General features: G+C 42.0%; 2 protein-coding genes across 9 annotated transcripts; one reads left to right on the forward strand and one right to left on the reverse strand.

Annotated features, from left to right (window-relative positions):
• Positions 1–3,661: 3,661 nt before the first annotated feature.
• On the forward strand, positions 3,662–15,455 carry LOC136443808 (uncharacterized). 8 transcript variants are annotated; one of them, XR_010757206.1, is made up of 8 exons: positions 3,662–3,887; positions 4,624–4,730; positions 6,297–6,418; positions 6,757–7,659; positions 11,988–12,025; positions 12,568–12,632; positions 12,859–12,938; positions 14,389–15,455. XR_010757206.1 is itself a non-coding variant. In XM_066441211.1 (8 exons), the coding sequence occupies exons 5-8, from the start codon at positions 12,023–12,025 to the stop codon at positions 14,414–14,416; spliced, it is 228 nt and encodes a 75-aa protein (XP_066297308.1). In that variant the 5' UTR covers positions 3,680–3,887; positions 4,624–4,730; positions 6,297–6,418; positions 6,757–7,659; positions 11,988–12,022; the 3' UTR covers positions 14,417–15,455. The 8 variants fall into 8 exon arrangements, 6 of the variants coding, with proteins under 6 accessions (XP_066297308.1, XP_066297274.1, XP_066297294.1 ...); XR_010757205.1 differs by having other exon boundaries at positions 3,674–3,887; positions 12,859–12,929; XM_066441211.1 differs by having other exon boundaries at positions 3,680–3,887; positions 11,988–12,081; positions 12,859–12,934.
• A 26-nt stretch (positions 15,456–15,481) lies between these two features.
• LOC136448739 (angiopoietin-related protein 6-like) lies at positions 15,482–19,534 on the reverse strand. Its single transcript, XM_066448418.1, has 6 exons — positions 19,438–19,534; positions 18,860–19,002; positions 18,523–18,623; positions 18,104–18,244; positions 17,567–17,766; positions 15,482–15,495 (listed from the first exon to the last, which is right to left on the reverse strand). The coding sequence occupies exons 1-6, from the start codon at positions 19,532–19,534 to the stop codon at positions 15,482–15,484; spliced, it is 696 nt and encodes a 231-aa protein (XP_066304515.1).
• Between the last annotated feature and the right edge of the window lie 135 nt (positions 19,535–19,669).

Raw genomic sequence — 19,669 nt, forward strand, 5'->3', positions numbered from 1 at the left:
CAGTGCCGCCGCAGTGCCACCGCGGTGCCGCATCCCAGTGAGAGCCCACTGATATTTCTAAGTGGTTCCCTCCAGCCAGGGAGAATCGTGTCTTCCAGACGTTCTTTAAATGTATTTCCAAAACGGTTGGCATTAACTGCGGGGTTAAGTCAAACATGTCAGCATAGTATATCCTGAACGTGAATAACCCAGTAATGTTCTTCTTCGACTGAAGTGTCGTGTTTTTTTTTTAAATAATCTTGTCAGTAGGTAACTAATTCAATCTTAAGCTTAGCGAGAGTATCTAATCAACTGTGTTTGACTGTCAACGATCAATAGGAATTCTCTTAATTCATCCCTTACGGCGAAACATTGAGTACAATTTGCGATACAGTGTCTGACTGGTATATCACTGTATTTCTTGAATGGCACAAGATCAGGTCGAGTACAGGTAGACGAGGGGTCTGATTTCTTTCCAAAGCGACTAACTCGCATTCTATCAACTTCCGTTCTGGAATAAATGTCCAATGCATAGATCTAATTTTCAGTGGGATTAAGCAATATTCCAATGAATAGATCAGAACATTTACAGCTACAATCCTCAACCTCACTACAATGCAGTAAAATGGGTTGAACCAAACTCTTAAACAGATCAATAGCTAGGGAGATGGACCGATTGTAGTTTGATGGTAGTCAATTAATCAGAAATCGCAGTGCTGTCAATGAATCAAAATACTACAATGTAAAATCATACAAGTGCATTACAAATGGATGTCAAAGGATAACTGGCATGGACTTTCACTAATGACACTTGGTGCAACAAAGGTAACATGTTATAGAATATACGTATAACCTTGAAACTGACATATCAATTTTTACACCCTTGGTCTTTTGGCCGCGGTGAGCTCCCGGTAAGCTCCCGGTAAGCTCCCGTCGTGCGCGCGGCACTTTGCCACTTGCGTTTTTTTTTTAATTAAAAAAAAAATCGCTATTTTAACTGGCACGCTGGCGGTAGTGGACCGGCACTGGAACGACACTGGGACGTCACTAGGACGGTACGCCACACGCCACAGTGCCGCAGCTCAGTGAGAGGGGGACTTAAGACTTTCAAATCTCCATCGCCATAGCTTAAGTAATAGTTAGCTTGAATGTGAAAGAAAGGTTTAATGTCAGCTACTTTGTCAGCTCTCCTCAAAGAAATCATCAAACACGGGACCTCCATTTAACGTCCTATCCGAGGGACGTCCTTAAAAGCTTGAAGCCCCGGTTACACATAGCCGAACATACATGGCTCCCGAACGCTAGCCGACCCAGGTCGGCGGTAGTTCGGAAGTTGTGTGACCAGTTTTTAGGCCACGCCTATTTTTGGCGCCGAACTTGAGCCGAACATGCGCCGAGCATGTCCCAACCATCTCCTAACCAGTAACTGACTGAACCCCGAAGGCTTTCTAAAGCCTAGGTTACACATAGCCGAACATGGCTCCCGAACGCTAGCCGACTCGGGTCGGCGGTAGTTCGGGGGCAGTCTGACCAGTTTTGGGGCCACGCCTATCTTTGGCGCCGAACATGCGTCGATCATCTCCTAACCAGTACACGAATTACTCCCGAATGGTAGTACCCGAATGGGCCCCGGATGCTTTCTAGCTTACTCCCAACCATCCCGACCTCTAGCCGCAGACTGCCGAATCTCTCCTGACTAAACCCCGACCGATTGCAGACCCTCTCACGAATTTAAATGGACATATTCAGCAACTTTCAAAAGAGGGGTCATTTGCGGTTTTAATAAAAATAATCCATTCTATTATGTTGTTAACATCACCGAGAGATCGAATTCGGATCATGGTTAGCTTTAATACTGCTTTTAGTGTTCTTCTTTGTTTTTGGTCGTGTGAAGGTCGGGGGTGATTCGCCCACGTTCCGATAGTAGTCACTTGGTTGAGAATTAGTTAGCAGAGATTTGTCTACGGCCTTGGGGTGAGTTATGGGTAGGGTGGAAACTAGTTGGGAGTAAGTCAGTAGTGTTTCTGGCGTGGTTAAGGTTATAATTTTACTACTGACTGAATCCCGAATACCAGCAGAGCACTAACCGACCGCGCCGAACACCAGCCGACCCATTTCAGACCCTACGTCCAGAGCCGAATGTTTTGAAATTTTCAAAACATTCGGCTGGCGCAGCCGAACACCAGCCGACTCAGCCGAACGCCAGCCGACTCGACCGAACGCCAACCGAGCTAGCTCCCGAATCACTCCCGAATCACTCCAACCATGGTCGGGGGAGAGTCGGGAGGCCATGTTCGGCTATGTGTAACCTAGGCTTTACCTACTACCAACCAACCCGACCTCTAGCCGAATCTTTCCTGACTACCTCCCGACCGGTAGCTAACCCTCTCACGAATTGAAATGGACATATTCAGCGACTTTTAAAAGAGGGGTGATTTTCCTTTTTAATCAAAATAATCCATTCTTCTATGTTGTTAACATCACTATTAAAGAGATCAAATTCGGATCACGTTCAAAGGCTTTTAGCTTTCTTCTCTATTTATGGTCGTGTGAAGGGGGTGATTCGCCCATGTTCTGGTAGTACTCAGTTTGGTTGGGAATGAGTTAGCAGAAATTTATCTACGACCTTGTTGAGAGTTATTCAGCAGTGGTTATAGCGTGGTTAAGATTCCAATTTTACTGCTGAAGTACTCCCGAACCGTGACCAGCCGAACACTAGCCGACCGTGCCGAACACCAGCCAACCCATTCCAGACCCTCCGTCCATCTGCAGAGCCGAATGTTTTGAAATTTTCAAAACATTCGGCTGGCGCAGCCGAACACCAGCCGACTCAGCCGAATGCCAGCCGACTCAGCCGAACACCAGCCCACCTAGCCCCCGAATCACTCTAACCATGGTCGAGAGAGAGTCGGGAGGCCATGTTCGGCTATGTTCGGGCTTAACTTAGGGTACTAATTTTCATCTGAGTGGGGAAAGTCGTGTAAAGTGGGGAAAGTCGTGTAAAGTGCCTTTCCCAAGGGCACAACGTCAACGAGACAAATCAGGGGACCCCGGATTTGAACCCAGGACTGCGCCACCGCGACGCTTCTTGGCAACTTGCTGTTACAGGTTCAGGAGTTTATTCTGTTTTGTCGCTGGACGTAAACCTAATTCATTGCTTTGTATAAGGAGAGGCATGACTAAGGATCATATTTATGACGTCCTTTATTGCTCATGAAAACTACCTTCAGCAAAATACACATCGCAAGACCCAAAGTGGACCACAATTGGTAGCGCACCATAACTGGAGTGGTACCTTGCGCTACGTTAGGTCTCGAAAGCAGGGCAAATAGCCAAAAACTTACTTTCCAAGCAGATGTTGGTGGGGAAGATTATATACCTTTTTTCATATGCCCCATTTTGCGTCCGCAGCCCCCCTTGGGGTACATGACAAGAAGGTAACAATCTTCCGCCATTAACTTCTGTTTGGAAAGTGCCAAAATGTTACAAGACAACAACTTTAGCGTCCGGATCAGGTTCTTTGCTGATTAGTTTTGATAGACTCCCCATGAATACAATGGAACAATCCGATGAACTCGTTCTCGAAACTCTCACAGATTTTTATTACCATAGTTAAATGTTTCCATCATGGTGAATTTACTGTTAAAGCGTCGTCAAGATCCCACATGAAGACTCAATATACTCTATTCACACCATATGTCTAATATCTGAAGCTAAACTGAGGTTACTCCAGCTCCCTGGTTACGTGGAGTCCTGGGAACGAGGGTGACCCCCGACCTTTCATGTCCACTGGCGCGAGGTGTGAAAACCGTTCGTCACACAAACATGCACACAAGCACATGTCAGGGCATGTTAGGAACCGACGCGACAGGGAATGCACGTTGTATCGCCACAGCTCCTATCTGACGGTAAGTTTATGTTTATGTTTTGCTCGTAACTTTCTTTCTTTCTTTGTGATACCCTCTAACAACCCCAGGATCGGAGGGGTATCGCTGAGGGGTAACTAACTGCCTCCCTAACTGAACTAACTGTAACTGTGAACTGTTATTCAAGTCAAAGAAACATGGCGCCATGATAGCCGCGGCGACTATTGGAGGGCTTTTTTTACTGCTAATGTATAAGACTGCAAGACTAAAAAAGCCCTCCAACAGTCGCCGCTAGCCTCTACCAGGCTCCGCGGATCGCTAGGAAAATAGTAGAAATCGGCAAATAGAGTGAAAAGTATGCCAAGGGAAGCTCAATAGGCGACCCACGGAGCTTCCCAGTATAACGGAGTACCACCCGTACGGAGTACCCTTGGCATACTTTTCACTCTATTTGGCCGATTTCTACTATTTTCCCAGCGATCCGCGGAGCCTGGTAAAGTCGCCGCGGCGCCATGACGCATCATATATATGAGACGAAAATTAGACCAACTTGAGCAAGGATTTTTGAATAGATAGTACTGATGATACAACTGCTGCCTTGCATACTAGTAGGTCATAAAACAGACAAACAAAGAGATATATATATTTTGTCCGTTAGACCTCACATCACACAGACAGCATGCATTATCTTAGGCGGATATAAAACCTGTTCCAAACCTTGAAGTTTTTGTTTAGTGAGAACCTGAATGTGTAACTTTACATCTCCTGTCTTGTACAGGTCACAAGCGCCATGTGTGCCTTATCTCCAGATAATTTGTGGGGGTGAAACGGAAAGGTTGGAATGTTCTAGACTCACAGCCAGGCTTCTGTGACAGCTGTTTACAGGTATGTACAAAACTGATATTTCAAAATACATCAGAAACCGCATTCAGTTGTATGATAAAACCCCATATTTTGAGGTTGTTGTGTTGCGCCAAAATAATAGTCCCATCTACTATATCAGCTACATATATACTAATGCTATTAGTTTTTATCTAACAAGTCGATGGCTCAGCTTGTAAATACCCTGCGTTGAAAAGATATCTGAAGGAAATGAGAATCAATAAAGAAATGTATGTCATGGCTCTTCAGATACTATTCTCTGAAACCTCCTGGCCATGTTGAAAAAAAGGCGGGTAAAGTAATCTTCCTCCTTGTTCTAAACTAGTAGAGGCTGTGGGGGATCTTGACAAGACAACAGAGAAATGAGCATCTCTCTATTCTGTTGTTGTTGTATATTCTGAGTAATTTTGTTCACAGCCACTTGTTTTTTGTTTGTAATCTTTGATGTGAACCTTTGGTTAATGTAAGGTTAATGCCCTGTTGTTGATGAGAAATTTTGTAGGGAAAATACAGACAACAGCCAAACAAGTCAACGCTTGTGTCAAGTGTCAGAGTCATAAACCTTACCAAAACAAAAGGAAACCTGGCATCTGCAGTTAGGGAGTTTTCACACCCACTGACATGACCACCCATTGTGTTGTGTTTCTGTTCAGCAGACAAACTAGAAAAACCACATTTGACAGCAAATATAATACTTCAATCCATCACCCTTCCTATGTTGCTATAAAGGGACTGTTTTACTTTTATATCAATGTTTACTAGAAATGAAACATCCTGAAATGTTACTTCTACCCACAAAGGGACAGCCGACTACTACTAGTAAGTTAAATTCCAACATCACCCCACTGGATTTTATGACTTTGTAGCCCCCATGCCAGGCCCATAAGTTTCCTGTTTAAATGTTTGGTCAGTCTGTCTCGAACACGGTTAGTGTTCCCGCATATTTGCCGGTAGCATAAGTAGAGGAATTTCTACTTAGCAGAAGAAATAATTCCAGCCACTCACAACTAACACAGACAAGCATCAGTGGAGGGGTCCCTCAGTCCCTGGGCTTGGGGTAGGTACTGACACAGGCAAGCATTGGTGGAGGGGTCCCTCAGTCCCTGGGCTTCACCTTGGGGTAGGTACTGACACAGGCAAGCATTGGTGGAGGGGTCCCTCAGTCCCTGGGCTTCACCTTGGGGTAGGTACTGACACAGGCAAGCATTGGTGGAGGGGTCCCTCTGTCCCTGGGCTTGGGGTAGGTAGTACTAACACAGGCAAGCATTGGTGGAGGGGTCCCTCTGTCCCTGGGCTTGGGGTAGGTACTAATACAGGCAAGCATTGGTGGAGGGGTCCCTCAGTCCCTGGGCTTGGGGTTAAGGTACTAACACAGGCAAGCATTTGTGGGTGGAGGGGTCCCTCTGTCCCTGGGCTTGGGGTACTGGTACTAACACAGGCAAGCATTGGCGCTGATGCTTAAACTAACGGCACATATGACGGTGATATCACATGTATGGAATGTTTTCCTCATATTTTCCAGATGTCTCAAAGATTCAATATTTGCCAACCCATCTTGTTTTACTATAGATACAGAGAGGAGAGGCAGCCTGCAGCGCGGCCCTGCAGTTATTGTCCAAATCCACCAGGCGGACATCATCTCCGGTGATGGGGATGGACGACTTGACACACCTGTAGTAGCAGCTGCAACAGTATGTAATGAAATTTGGGTGAAGGAGATAACTAATATATACAAATGTATACATTTTGGAAATGAGGAGCTTTTCTGCATGATAACATGCTATTATTCCTTAGTGGAACATGATAGGAATAGAAGCTAAAGAAATAAACAAAATTGTCTACCTTCCTACGTTACTAGACCAGAGGCTGGCCCCTTGCTTCTCTCTGTCTGGTTTCTACAAGTTACATGGTTCATAATACCATAGCGTCTGCAGCGGGTAAGCTTAATCCTGTGTCTTTTACAATCTGGTTTAGAAGTTTAGATTTGTCCTTTTCCTTACATTTATCTAGCATTTACATTGCATTCTAGAGGAAAAGCAGTGGAGCCACTCCAAGAGAAGAGACTGCTAGCTTCCCTATCAACAGAAGGGATACCAACATGGGAAATTCTCAAATGCAGCAACTCAGCATTTTCCTGACACAAGACTGGGCCCAAGAACTTGGCATTCCTTAAGTTAAGTGACACTTTTCCCTCAATGAACCCCTTTCTCAGGACTTTTTATCATTTGTAATTAACATAAAACTACTGTAATTTTTGTTTCTTTCACTGTTACTTTATGTTCACTGTTATTATTGTCACCTCTGTATTGTGAACTTATAATCATTATGGAAAACCTGTTGTGATTATTTATTATTCCTTCACACGTCCGTTCTGTGAAGTATAGTTCAGTGAAAATGTCCATTTTCCTTACACCCTGAAATTTTGCTACCGTGAAGATAAAGTGAATTACAGTAACTGCACTCTTACTATACTGAGCACTTCCAATTCACTGCACTCGAGCCATTCTAAGCACCTGTAAGTCCCTACACTCCAGCAGTCTAAGCACATGTAAATCACATCAGCCACTCTAAGCACCTGTAAGTCACTCCAGCCATTGTAAGCACCTGTAAGTCACTCCAACCATTGTAAGCACCTGTAAATCGATACAGCCACTCTAAGCACATGTAAGTCCCTCAGCCACTCTAAGCACTTGTAAGTCACTGCAATCCAATCACTTTAAGCATCATTAATCTTTAGGGTGGTCCCTTCAGTTACTATGTAACTGATTTCCAAGGGAGCCCGTCCGGGTGAATGGTGTTAATAAACGTATGGCTGATACGAGACGGGGTTTCGCCAGGCCTCCATCTGGGTGATTTGTAGTGAATCACCAACTCCAGACAGAAGGATTTGGACCATCGCACACCAGGGCATGCCCCTACTCTTTTTACACCTGTAAGTCACTGCACTCCAGCCACTCTAAGCACCTGTAAGTCACTCCAGCCATTCTAAGCACCTGTAAGTCGCTCCAATCACTCTAAGCACCTGTAAGCCACACCAGTCACTCTAAGCACCTGTAAGTCACTCTAGCCATTCCAAGCACTTGTACCTCAATGTGCTCAGCCATTCTAAGCACCTCTGACTGCACCCAGGCCAATCTTAGCACCTCTTACTCACTTGTATCATCCTATGTAGTCTGGCCATTCTAAGCACTTTAGCTATTCAAACTCACTACACTCTGGCTGTTCTGATTACTTGGGTGTTTGGATGCATGATCGAATAAATGATTTGTTAGCCCCTGAGCAGACGTAGGTGTTTGTATGCATGTTATGACAAATGATCTTTCCTCCAAGCAGACACAGGTGTTTGGCTTCTATTATTCTGATGAATGATGTTTTTACTCTGAGGAGTTGCAGGTTTTTGGTTTCTAATGTTCTAATAGATAATTTTTCCCATCTTACCAGACACAGGTATTTAGTTTCTATTGTTCTTCTGATGAACAATATTTTTTTCCTCCAAGCAGAAACATATGTTTGGCTACATGTAATGATGATATTGATTTTTTTATCCTCCAAGCAGATACGTTGCCTAATCTATTATTCTGATGAATGATATTTTCCCTCTCAGCAGACACAGGTGTTTGGCTTCTATTATTCTGATGAATGAGTTTTTTTCTCTTAGCAGACACAGGTGTTTGGCAGCATGTAATGATAAATAATTTTATTCCTCCAAGCAGATACAGGCATTTGGCTTCTATTATTCTAATGAATCATTTTTTTCTTTGAGCAGACACAAGTATTTGCTTTCTGCTCCCGTGTGAAATCATGTGCACTTGCGCCAAATTGTGCTCTCGCAAGAGCAGATTCAAAATGGTGCCATAGTTTGGAAAGGAGTCTATCATATCAGTGCCAGATGTGAGGAAAAATGACAGAATATTTTTCAGACCTGGGCAGAACTGAGACTGGCCATGAGAAGATGGGATTTTCGTTGTCATACTTAAAGTACAACAAATGTAATGAAAGGAGATTACTTTAAACATATGTATACATTTTGGAAATGAAGAGCTTTTCTGCATGATAACATGCCATTATTCCTTAGTGGAACATGATAGGAATAGAAGCTAAAGAAATAAACAAAATTGTCTACCTTCCTATGTTACTAGACCAGAGGCTGGCCCCTTGCTTCTCTCTGTCTGGTTTCTACAAGTTACATGGTTCACAATACCATAGCGTCTGCAGCGGGTAAGCTTAATCCTGTGTCTTTTACAATCTGGTCTAGAAGTTTAGATTTGTCCTTTTCCTTACATTTATCTAGCATTTACATTGCATTCTAGAGGAAAAGCAGTGGAGCCACTCCAAGAGAAGAGACTGCTAGCTTCCCTATCAACAGAAGGGATACCAACATGGGAAATTCTCAAATGCAGCAACTCAGCATTTTCCTGACACAAGACTGGGCCCAAGAACTTGGCATTCCTTAAGTTAAGTGACACTTTTCCCTCAATGAACCCCTTTCTCATGATTTCCTGAAAACTGTTTATCATTTGTGATTTACTTCAAACTACTGTAATTCTTGTTTCTTTCACTGTAACTCTATGTTCCCTGTTATCACTGTCACCTCTGTATTGTGAACTTATCATCATCATGGAAAATCTGTTGTTATTATTGATAATTTCTTCACACATCCGTTCTGTGAAGTTAAAGTTCAGTGAAAATGTCCATTTTCTTTACAACACCACTCCAGCAACTCTAAGCATCTATAAGTCACTTCACTCCAGCCTTTCAAAGCACCTGTAAGCCACTCCAGCCACTCTAAGCACATGTAAGGCACTGCACTCCAGCCACTCTAAGCACCTGTAAGTCACTCCACTCCAGCCACTCTAAGCACATGTCACTCCAGCCATTCTTAGCACATGTAAGTCACTGCACTAGCCACTCTAAGCACCTGTAAGCCACACCAGTCACTCTAAGCACCTGTCACTCCAGTCATTCTAAGCACCTGTAAGTCATTCCAGCCACTCTAAGCACCTGTAAGTCACTCTAGCCATTCCAAGCACATTCTAATCACTTTTAGTTATTCAAACTCACTACACTCTGGCTGTTCTGATTACTTGGGTGTTTGGATGCATGATCGAATAAATGATTTGTTAGCCCCTGAGCAGACGTAGGTGTTTGACTGCATTTTCTGACGAATAATATTTTCTCTGAGCAGACACAGGTATTGATATCTATTCTTCTGATGAATGATTTTTTTTTCTCTGAGCAGACACAGGTATTTGGCTTCTATTATTCTGATGAATGATTTTTACTCTGAGCAGTTACATGATTTTTGTTTCTAATGTTGTAATTAATGATTTTTTCCTGTCTTAGCAGACACATACAGGTATTTAGTTTTTTATGTTCTGATGAATGATTTTTTTCCTCCAAGGAAACATACATGTATGTTTGGCTGCATGTAAGAATAATATTGATTTTTTATCCTCCCAGCAGATATTGGTATTTGGCTAATCTATTTTTATTTTATTTTCCTCTGGGCAGACCTGGGTATTTGGCTGCATGTAATGATGAATCATTTTATTCCTCCAAGCAGATACAGGTATTTTGCTTCTATTAATCTGATGAATGATTTTATTTCTTTGAGCACACACAGGTATTTGCTTTCTGTTCTACTGATGAATGATTTTTTTCTCTGAGCAGACACATGTTTGGCTGCATGTAATGATACATTATTTTATTCCTCCAAGCAGATACAGGTATTTGGCTTCTATTATTCTGAAGAATGATTTTTTCATTTGAACGGACACAGGTATTTGCTTTCTGTTCTACTGATGAATGATTTCATTCCTCCAAGCAAATACTAGTACAGGCTTCTACTATTCTGATGAATGATGTTTTCCTCTGATGAGCAGACACAGATGTTTGGCTGCATATAATGATAAATGATTTTTTTCCCTCCATGCAGATACAGCTAGCAGGTATTTGTCTAATCTATTGTTCTTAGACTCATAGATTATTATTTTTTTCTTAGCAGACACAAGTATTTGGCTTCTATTATTCTGATGACTCATTTTTTCCCTCTTATCAGACACAGATGTTTGGCTTCTATTATTCTGATGATGATTTTTTTCCCTCTCAGGAGACACAGGTGTTTGGCTTCTATTATTCTGATGAATGTTTTTTTTTCCTCTTAGCAGACACAGGTGTTTGCCTTCTATTATTCTGATGAATGATTTTTTTCCCTCTCAGCAGATACATGTGTTTGGCTTCTATTATTCTGATGAATGATTTTTTCCCTCTCAGCAGATACATGTGTTTGGCTTCTATTATTCTGATAAAATGATTTTTTTTCCTCTTAGCAGATACAGGTGTTTGGCTTCTATTATTCTGATGAATGATTTTTTCCTCTTAGTAGACACAGGTGTTTGGCTTCTACTATTCTGATGAATCATTTTTTTTTCCTCTCAGCAGATACAGGTGTTTGGCTTCTATTATTCTGATGAATGACTTTTTCCTCTTAGTAGACACAGGTGTTTGGCTTCTACTATTCTGATGAATCATTTTTTTTTCCTCTCAGCAGATACAGGTGTTTGGCTTCTACTATTCTGATGAATGACTTTTTCCTCTTAGTAGACACAGGTGTTTGGCTTCTACTATTCTGATGAATCATTTTTTTTTCCTCTCAGCAGATACAGGTGTTTGGCTTCTATTATTCTGATGAATGACTTTTTCCCTCTCAGCAGACACAGGTGTTTGGCTTCTATTATTCTGATGAATGATTTTTCCCTCTCAGCAGATACATGTGTTTGGCTTCTATTACATTTTTGTATTCTGATAAAATGATTTTTTCCCTCTCAGCAGATACAGGTGTTTGGCTTCTATTATTCTGATGAATGATTCTTTCCCTCTTAGCAGACATGGGTATTTTATTTCTGTTCTACTGATGAATGATTTTTTTCCTCTGAGCAGACACACCCTCACACACGTGTTTGGCTGCATGTGCTGATAAAGGATTTTTTTTTTTCCTATAGCAGACACATGTGTTTGGCTTCTATTATTCTTTTGAATGTTTTTTTTCCTCTGAGCAGTAACCGGTTTTTGGTTTATATTGTCCTAATTAATGATTTTTCCCCCCCTCCAAGAATACACGGGTATTTGGCTTCTATTGTTTTGATGAATGGTTTTTCCCATCTCAGCAGGTACAAGCGAATTGCACATTCTAATGAATAACTTTCTGTCAACTGTGCAGATTCTCTGGTTCTTTTGCTAAATAACATTTTTTTTTGCCAGCCAAACGACATAAGGGGACAGTGACACAAGGATAGATGGTTGGTGTACACCCTTTCTCATCGGACATTAAGGTCTCATTCCTGTATTACTCCGAGTGGGTACCCTAAAAGAATCTGTACCCCAAAATATTAACGACTGCGCATGAACGTGTGTTTAGATTGGTGGGAAAATTCCCCTTTAGCCACCCCAACTGATCTCAAGCATCAAACTGATAAAAGCTTGTTTGTAACTGAAAAAATTAGCAGGTAAAGTTTGGCAGCCATGGCGATGTCGGACGTCCACAGCCGGGCATTGTCGGGGATGCGGTGGTGCGCTTTCAGCTGGAAAGTGCCTTTTGGGGGGTGTACTAGTAGCTAAGTGCAGTGTGTAATTGCTATAAAAAGAGATTGTATGTAGTGAAACTGTTGCCAATTTTATTACATGATGTAGGGTACATGTGCTCAACAGAGAATGAATGACCTTGGTGCATTTCCTATAGCTTCATTACGAACGCGCCCATATGTAAAACATGTTTTATAGCTATGGGGAGAAAAAACTCATGAATGAGACCTTGATAATGTGTCCATGTGTCTTTGAACAGGGTGAACCACCAACAAGGAGAGTGTTCATCGTTGTCAGGCTTGGAGAGGATATTGACAGCATCAGGTAATACTGCCGAAGGCATGGTTTGTATTTAGAAGCACACCATCCACGCAAGACTTACCAGTTTGTTCAGATCAATGGGTTAATGCACCTTTCGTAAAGCATGTTCCACAATTGTTAAGGAGTACAGTACAGTATTGAATGTGAACTTGATAGATTGACAACTGAATGAAGAATACATGTGTACATGTGTATAATTCTGTATTATTGTTGAATTTCTTGTGTGTAGGACATGTGAAGAAGAAGAGGAGCCATGGCAGAGACAGCAGCAGCAGCTCAGATGTCAGCAGTCTGTCCAGTGTATTGTAGGTACTAACAGTAAATCTTCAAATTCCTGCAGTTGGCAAAATCATGACCCTGTGAATAATTGTGTTTTGTAATTGCAGTCTGCAGACCTATTTGAGCTTTTCATGAATAAATAAAGGTTCAAACTAACAAATAAACTGAAAAATTGTTTGAGCCACGAACTACAAGCACTACAAAAGCTCCTTTACCTTCAAATCCCCTCAAAAATGAAATGAATTGTATATTTATAGTTTTGCCTGGTAGCCATGCTGTACCGGTGCTAAATCAGGTCAAGCCTGAGGATTACAGATCAGTGGAAGGCAACTTTGACCGATAGAATCACCATGAATTACCGTGGCAGTGTACTGAAGTGTACTGTACTGTAGCACAGATTGAGCTTTAAATGTGCCTGAGTCAAATTTTCATCTTTATTTCAATACTGGAGTCATAGCTGACTATTTGTGAGGGTGATGGTCATAATAGATGCCATGTAATAGGCCCGTGTCTAGCAGAATTAAACATTATGTTGTTATCGGTTGTTTTTGTCCTTTAATCAACCATTACTTGAACATTAGTAGTTCAGGGCCAGACCTGTACCTAAAACTGTGTACCTGTACCTAGAATTTGTTTAGGTACACAGCTCTAACCAGGTGTTACATGTTATATCGTGAACAACCTTGGACAAACTTCAACTTGGCGACTTGACTTGAATTAAAAATTACATTTTCAATGTGTTTCTGGATACTTGTTTGTCAAATTATAGCCTTAGTAAATGTTTTTTGCACTTGCTTTGGGTCAAAATTAGACTTTCATCTTAGTCAAACATCCCATTGATACCCAATAATATTACTTTAAAAGACTTGAAAAAAGGCCCTTCCAAAAATGCGCTCTTAGGATATCTAGTCTGATGTTGAAAATAATGTTTATAGTGTTTGTGTGAATATTTATTCATCAATTTCCACCCTTTAACAACTTAAGTCTTCTATTGCGTTGGCCCAAAAATTGACCTGGAACTTCAGCAATTATCCCATAAGAACCAGTACTTAAGGGATGATTCCCATCATACATCACACCCCATGGGTCTGCATGAAGGGGCACTACTCAATTCCTGGATTATAAATGGTTCATTTATATGTTCATCTGTAAATAATTTTTACCAACTTGGTTGATTTTGTATTTATAAAGATGTGGTCTATTACAAATAACACCTGCTTCTGTTTTTTTCTGGGGTTGCCTATATGCATGTATACATGTATCTGTCTGTACTGTATCTATAGCTGATGCCCAGCATGTACCTGCGAAGCTGGTGTGTTACGCTTACGAGTGGTTATACTGGCTGTACAGATACAGATACGGAACTGAGTAGTATCTTGATCAACATGCAAATTAAGATTTCTGATTCTAGATTCATAAGAAATTAATCCTTTTTTAAAGCACATTCATTCATTTATGTATTTTACGCTTGTGTTTGCAGTGTCAGTGGTATGAAGGACCTAAGCTGAGGGATTTCCTGTTGGGATGTGAGCCTGAGAAGACTACTCTTCAAGCAGAGGTTGTAAGGGAGATCATGAACCTAACTCATGACTACTTTCCAAGTAGAGGTTGGAGGGGGGAAGTGCTATATTCTCCTGTTTACAGGTTCCAATCACAAGAAGGTATAATCAGGCCTTTAGTTAAAAACCAAAGGAGACCAACTGCAGATTGAAAGTCTATCAACTACCAAATCTAATCCAGACCTTTGAAGGAGTTGAGAAGAGTGCTGCCAGTAATGTAGTTACACTTTTAGCATGACACAAATGTGAAGCTTGAAGTCTAAATGTAATGAGATAAGATTAAGCGACAGATCTGTATTTTATGTGGAAGATTCTAATGGAACACATAATTCACTACAAGCTAATAGTTTTGTTTATTAATCCAATCACAAGATCATTTTCCAGTGTCTGATGTTCATATGACACACCAATTCCTCTAATCTGTGCCCATCAAGGCTTTCCAATGAATGGGTTCAGAAGCTTTATGACAGGATTTGCCAAACATTCAGAAAAATTATAAATCAATCACTGCTGAACATTGGTGCACAAACACAAGGACATGTACAACAGAAATATGGAAAAGGCCCAAAAGTACCTCATAAAGCAATCTCCGGCGCAACTCTTATGTACTCTATCATCAAAGTGTTTGTATATTAGGACACAACAATTTGTTGTTTTTTCCTTCAAAAATTTGCTCACTCCATTGCTTTTCAATTGCATAATGTCCTTGTCTTCCTAGTTGCTACAGTTTCCCAAAATGTGTTGTCCATAGAAATGATATATTTGATGTGGTCGTAAATGGGTCTATCAAACTTTGATTTATGGATTTTTGATTTTGACGCACCAGATTTTATTTGTACACATTGCATGTTGTCTGCTTCCGTTCTACTGCCAAACTGTAACACGTATTGTACTGGGCCCCAATGGAAATCAGGTATCGTAGCTGTTCTGGCTACCCAGGAGTCTCAAGATGAAATAAATAAATAAACTGTTTTCTTATTTTGTCTTACCAGTTTCTCCCAGTTGTATGTCCGTTTAACTTTGTTTTCCTAAATAGTCAAAGAACAGAGAAATTAAATCAGTACGACTTTAATCAGTTTTGTATAGTTATTGTTGATGCGTGGAAACAAGTGATGCGTTGTTTATCCCTACAGAGGTTATGAAATATACAGTATGTATGTGTATGTATGTGCTCCAAAGATTTGTATGTCATCTGACGTGCTTTGTATTTATTTAAGGGTCTATTTCTGATTGAATGAGTCTCTTGCTGCATTTCCTTGATTCTCACTTTAGTAACTAGATACGGGCAAACATACTTCAAAGCTTGGTATAGACAACGGTTAGTCGTTTTAAGTTGTATAAATACAAATGCCCTTCCCCCTCTCGGCCCGATAGGTTGATATTCAAGGTGACCTAAGTCAGGTCACCCTGTGAAGTCTAGTAGACACGACACGCCCATTGTATCATTGGTATCAATACACATCTCTGTATGTAGGTGTGAAAGAGGTCCCCGTTGAGTTAATCCTCTACGCAGTTTAAGACAAGAGTTCCACGACCTCATATCTCCATGAACAATTCTATTCATGCAAATGACTTACACATTTGCATAATATATGCTTGGTCATAAACACCTTTACCTACCTTAAACATATGTTGCAATATTGAAAGGCCTATAATTTTCCAATTAGATGAATCATTGTCTTTTTGCGTTGATTATGCAAATTAGGAATTTATTTGCATAACTGGTATCTGTTGATGATCCACTTTCCATAAACTACATACGTTACATGTATTTGAGTCTGATAATGGAAAACACTGCAAATATAGATTTTCCTCATTAGCTATGCAAATTAAGTCCCAATTAGCATAATTTGAACTTCATTGTGTATATCTCTATCTAAGCTACCTGCATACTAAATATCATGGAAATCCGTTGTTCCTTTGTTCAGTTATTCTCCTTAGAAGATTTTCACAAAAACGCCCCTGCAGTTCCAGAGGAAGCTGCTAGGGGGCCCAAACCTACACCACTTCTTTATTACATCACAAGCTATCTGCCACCTAAAAATCAAGACCACAGCACGTCCAGGTCAAAAGATATAAAAATTGAAGTTCTGCTGCAGTACCAAGGTCACATACCAGGGGGCCCAAAATCGACCTTGAACTTTGGCTTCACAGCACCTGCCCACATACCAAATATTGTAATCCATCAAGAGGTTTCTTAGTTATGCTGACTACAGTAGTGCGGAAACACAAACAGACAAACAAACAGACAGACAAACACACACACAGACACACCCAAAACTATATCTCCATTTTTCATGGAGATAATAAGGAGTTAATCCTCGCAGGTTAAAAGCCCGACGCAGTGTAGAGCTCCAACGAAGTTTCAGTTCCGACGCAGGTTAAGTTCCGACGTACGTATTTTAAAAGTTCATCCATGTTTATATAGTTAACCCCATCCTGTCCCCTCATAACTTAAGTCCTTTGAGTGGTTGCGGAATCCAGGTTTGACTCTACTTTGCGTTCATAAATTATAACATTAAAAAAAGGCTAATGTGTCCAATTAACGGAGATGTGCCTAACTATAGTCGATTATTTGCGCCCTCCGGTGGCCTATAACTATTAGGTGTTAAGAAGGTGTGAAGTGAACGAGGTGCTACGTGTAATTAGGCTCCCGTGGAGTTAATCCTCGACCGCTTTTTTAAGGTTCGGTTGCTGTTTTAAAAACTCGACTGTTGTTTTAGATACTCGATTGCTGTTTTAAAACTCGATTGCGATTTAAGAACTCGATTGCGGTGTCAAGGCCTCGGTTGCGATGTAGCGACTTGAATGTGATGTAAGGACTCGATTGCGATGTAAAGACTCGATTGCTGCGATATGTAAAGATGGCGATGTCGGTTGCAGTGTTATGGTCGGTTGCGATGTAAGGTAAGTGTTGTCGTTAACGACAGCTAAATCGCGGTCGAAATCCAAACGCCGTCATGGCAATGACATCGACTCTAGTTTTGACCCATCGCCGTGCAGCCTTGTTATCGAACCGAAAAAAGGACTTGTTAGACCGCCAACTTTACATTAGCCTGTTTTTCCTGGATGAAATTGCAATACACTTCGATATCTTACCTACATCAGTCGGTCGCACCATGATCAGAGCCTTCTTCAGTGATATATCAGAGCCGCGGAAGTATGTCCAGTTGACTCCCAGTCTGCGACAGGCGGTGTAGGAGTAGCCAGGGTTGGCCTGGTCGGAGCACTCGGTGAGATAACTACCGGTTAGGTACGCTCGGCCGCAGCCAACGGTATACCACCATCCACCGCCCCACCTACAGGGAAGGGTTTTTATTGTCAGTGAAGGTTTATTGTAATTAAATTTTCGACTCAATGTAGATGACGGCCTTGACGGTCAAGGAGAAACACAATTAACACACATTGCAACGTTAATTATATAATTACTGTGTACCTAGTGTAGGAATGTCACTGAAAGCGATATACGTTACATTTCTTTACAAGTACATCTTCTAAAAAGTTTTTAAAAGGAGCCTACAATATTGTTTTTACTACTTAATGTCTTGCTTGACCGCCATTTATTTGCAGTGTTGTACGTCATGTGCAGTGCGATGTGACTTTTATGACTCAACGAGGTTTTCTGTGGTTCCCTACCTTTGAGCACAGTTGTTGGGTGTGGGGTCGTTATCCCTGTCCGCTGTAGAGAAAGGCATGAGGTGTGCGATGTAACGGTAGAAAAGCTCATCGCCAGTCAGTCCGTCCCCGGCGGTTCCGCTGTAACCCGCCACACGCAGTCTGAAACAAAATAAAACATAGGCATTGTGGATAACTGTGTAATGCGCAAACGGATGAGAAGATATGTTCTTGCAGCTCAATCTAGAAGAAAGTTACCTGGCCGACGTTTCGATTACCTAAAAGTTACCTTCCTCTACCTGGGCCGGAATGTGTGTTACTTTACTATTCCTTACCGCATTGTGGCGGTGCAGCAAGGATGCGATCCTAAAACATGACTACATGTACGTATACGGCATACCAACCTACAGAGCTAGTTGCTGAACGGAACAGACTTTTACCTGTAGTTATCAGATGCGGGGCCCACTTGGAAGAAGCTCCATTCTGCCCAGGAGCTAGTTCCGTCAAAATCCTCCAACTCTAACCGCATATAGTGGTCTTTCTATAAAAGAAGAACCCGATTGCGTTTGGTGACGAAACATCGGAAAGACACAATAACAACACAAATGCAGACAGGCAGACACGCGCGCACACACGCATACACGCGCGCGCACACACACACACACACACACACACACACACACACACACACACGCGCACACACGCATGCATACACAGAGCCGCACACACACACATACGCACACGCAGGCACACACACACAAACCTATATGTACTAACCTGTGTTGTAATTTCATGCAGAGTTGCCAGCCCTAGCCAGTATTCCCCTGCCGGGTCACCGAAGCCTTGTTCGTACTGATCCCAGAGTTGCAAGGCAAAATCCACGGAACCATCAAACCGATTCATCACCACCGTCCACCCGCCTTTGGAGAACATGGACAAGAAGACATGATTAGTCCTAACTATCCTGCTACTGCAGAATGTAGACACTATGCTAGACTGGAACTATGAAGAACTGTGTGTGTGTGCGTGCGTGCGTGCGTGCGTGCGCCCGCGCGCGGTGTGCGTTTGGGTTAATGTGTCTGACTCAGAGTGTATGTGTATTTGTCTTCGTTTGTGCATGTGTGTGTGTGTGTGTGTGTGTGCGCGCGCGCGCGCGCGTGTGTGTGTGTGTGTGTGTGTGTGTGTGTGTGTGTGTGCGCGCGCGCGCGCGCGTGTATGTATCACAATAATGCATTAATGGAACATACTTTCATATCATGGGCTTTAAGCATCATGCCATTCAAGCCGTAGCTCAGCCGAACGCACTGCCACACAGTAGCTTCTTTCTGTAATGGACATGATTCCCTCAGCCCTACCTGCAGGAATGTTGGCCTGTACTTGAGTCGGTCCCAGACCAGCAGCCCGGGTGTCCTCCATGAACCAGGCCGGACGCGACCCTTTCTGAGTGATCATCGCCCAGGAATCTGTAGACGCTATAAATAAACAACCATAGCAACACCAACGGTTAGCATTGAATATTCCTTATGTTTGTGTGTATTGCATATGTCTGTTACCGTATCATGTTTACTAGACACTTCGTTCATAAAG

Source organism: Branchiostoma lanceolatum, chromosome 1 (assembly GCF_035083965.1).
Source record: "Branchiostoma lanceolatum isolate klBraLanc5 chromosome 1, klBraLanc5.hap2, whole genome shotgun sequence".
Classification (NCBI taxonomy): Eukaryota; Metazoa; Chordata; class Leptocardii; order Amphioxiformes; family Branchiostomatidae; genus Branchiostoma; species Branchiostoma lanceolatum.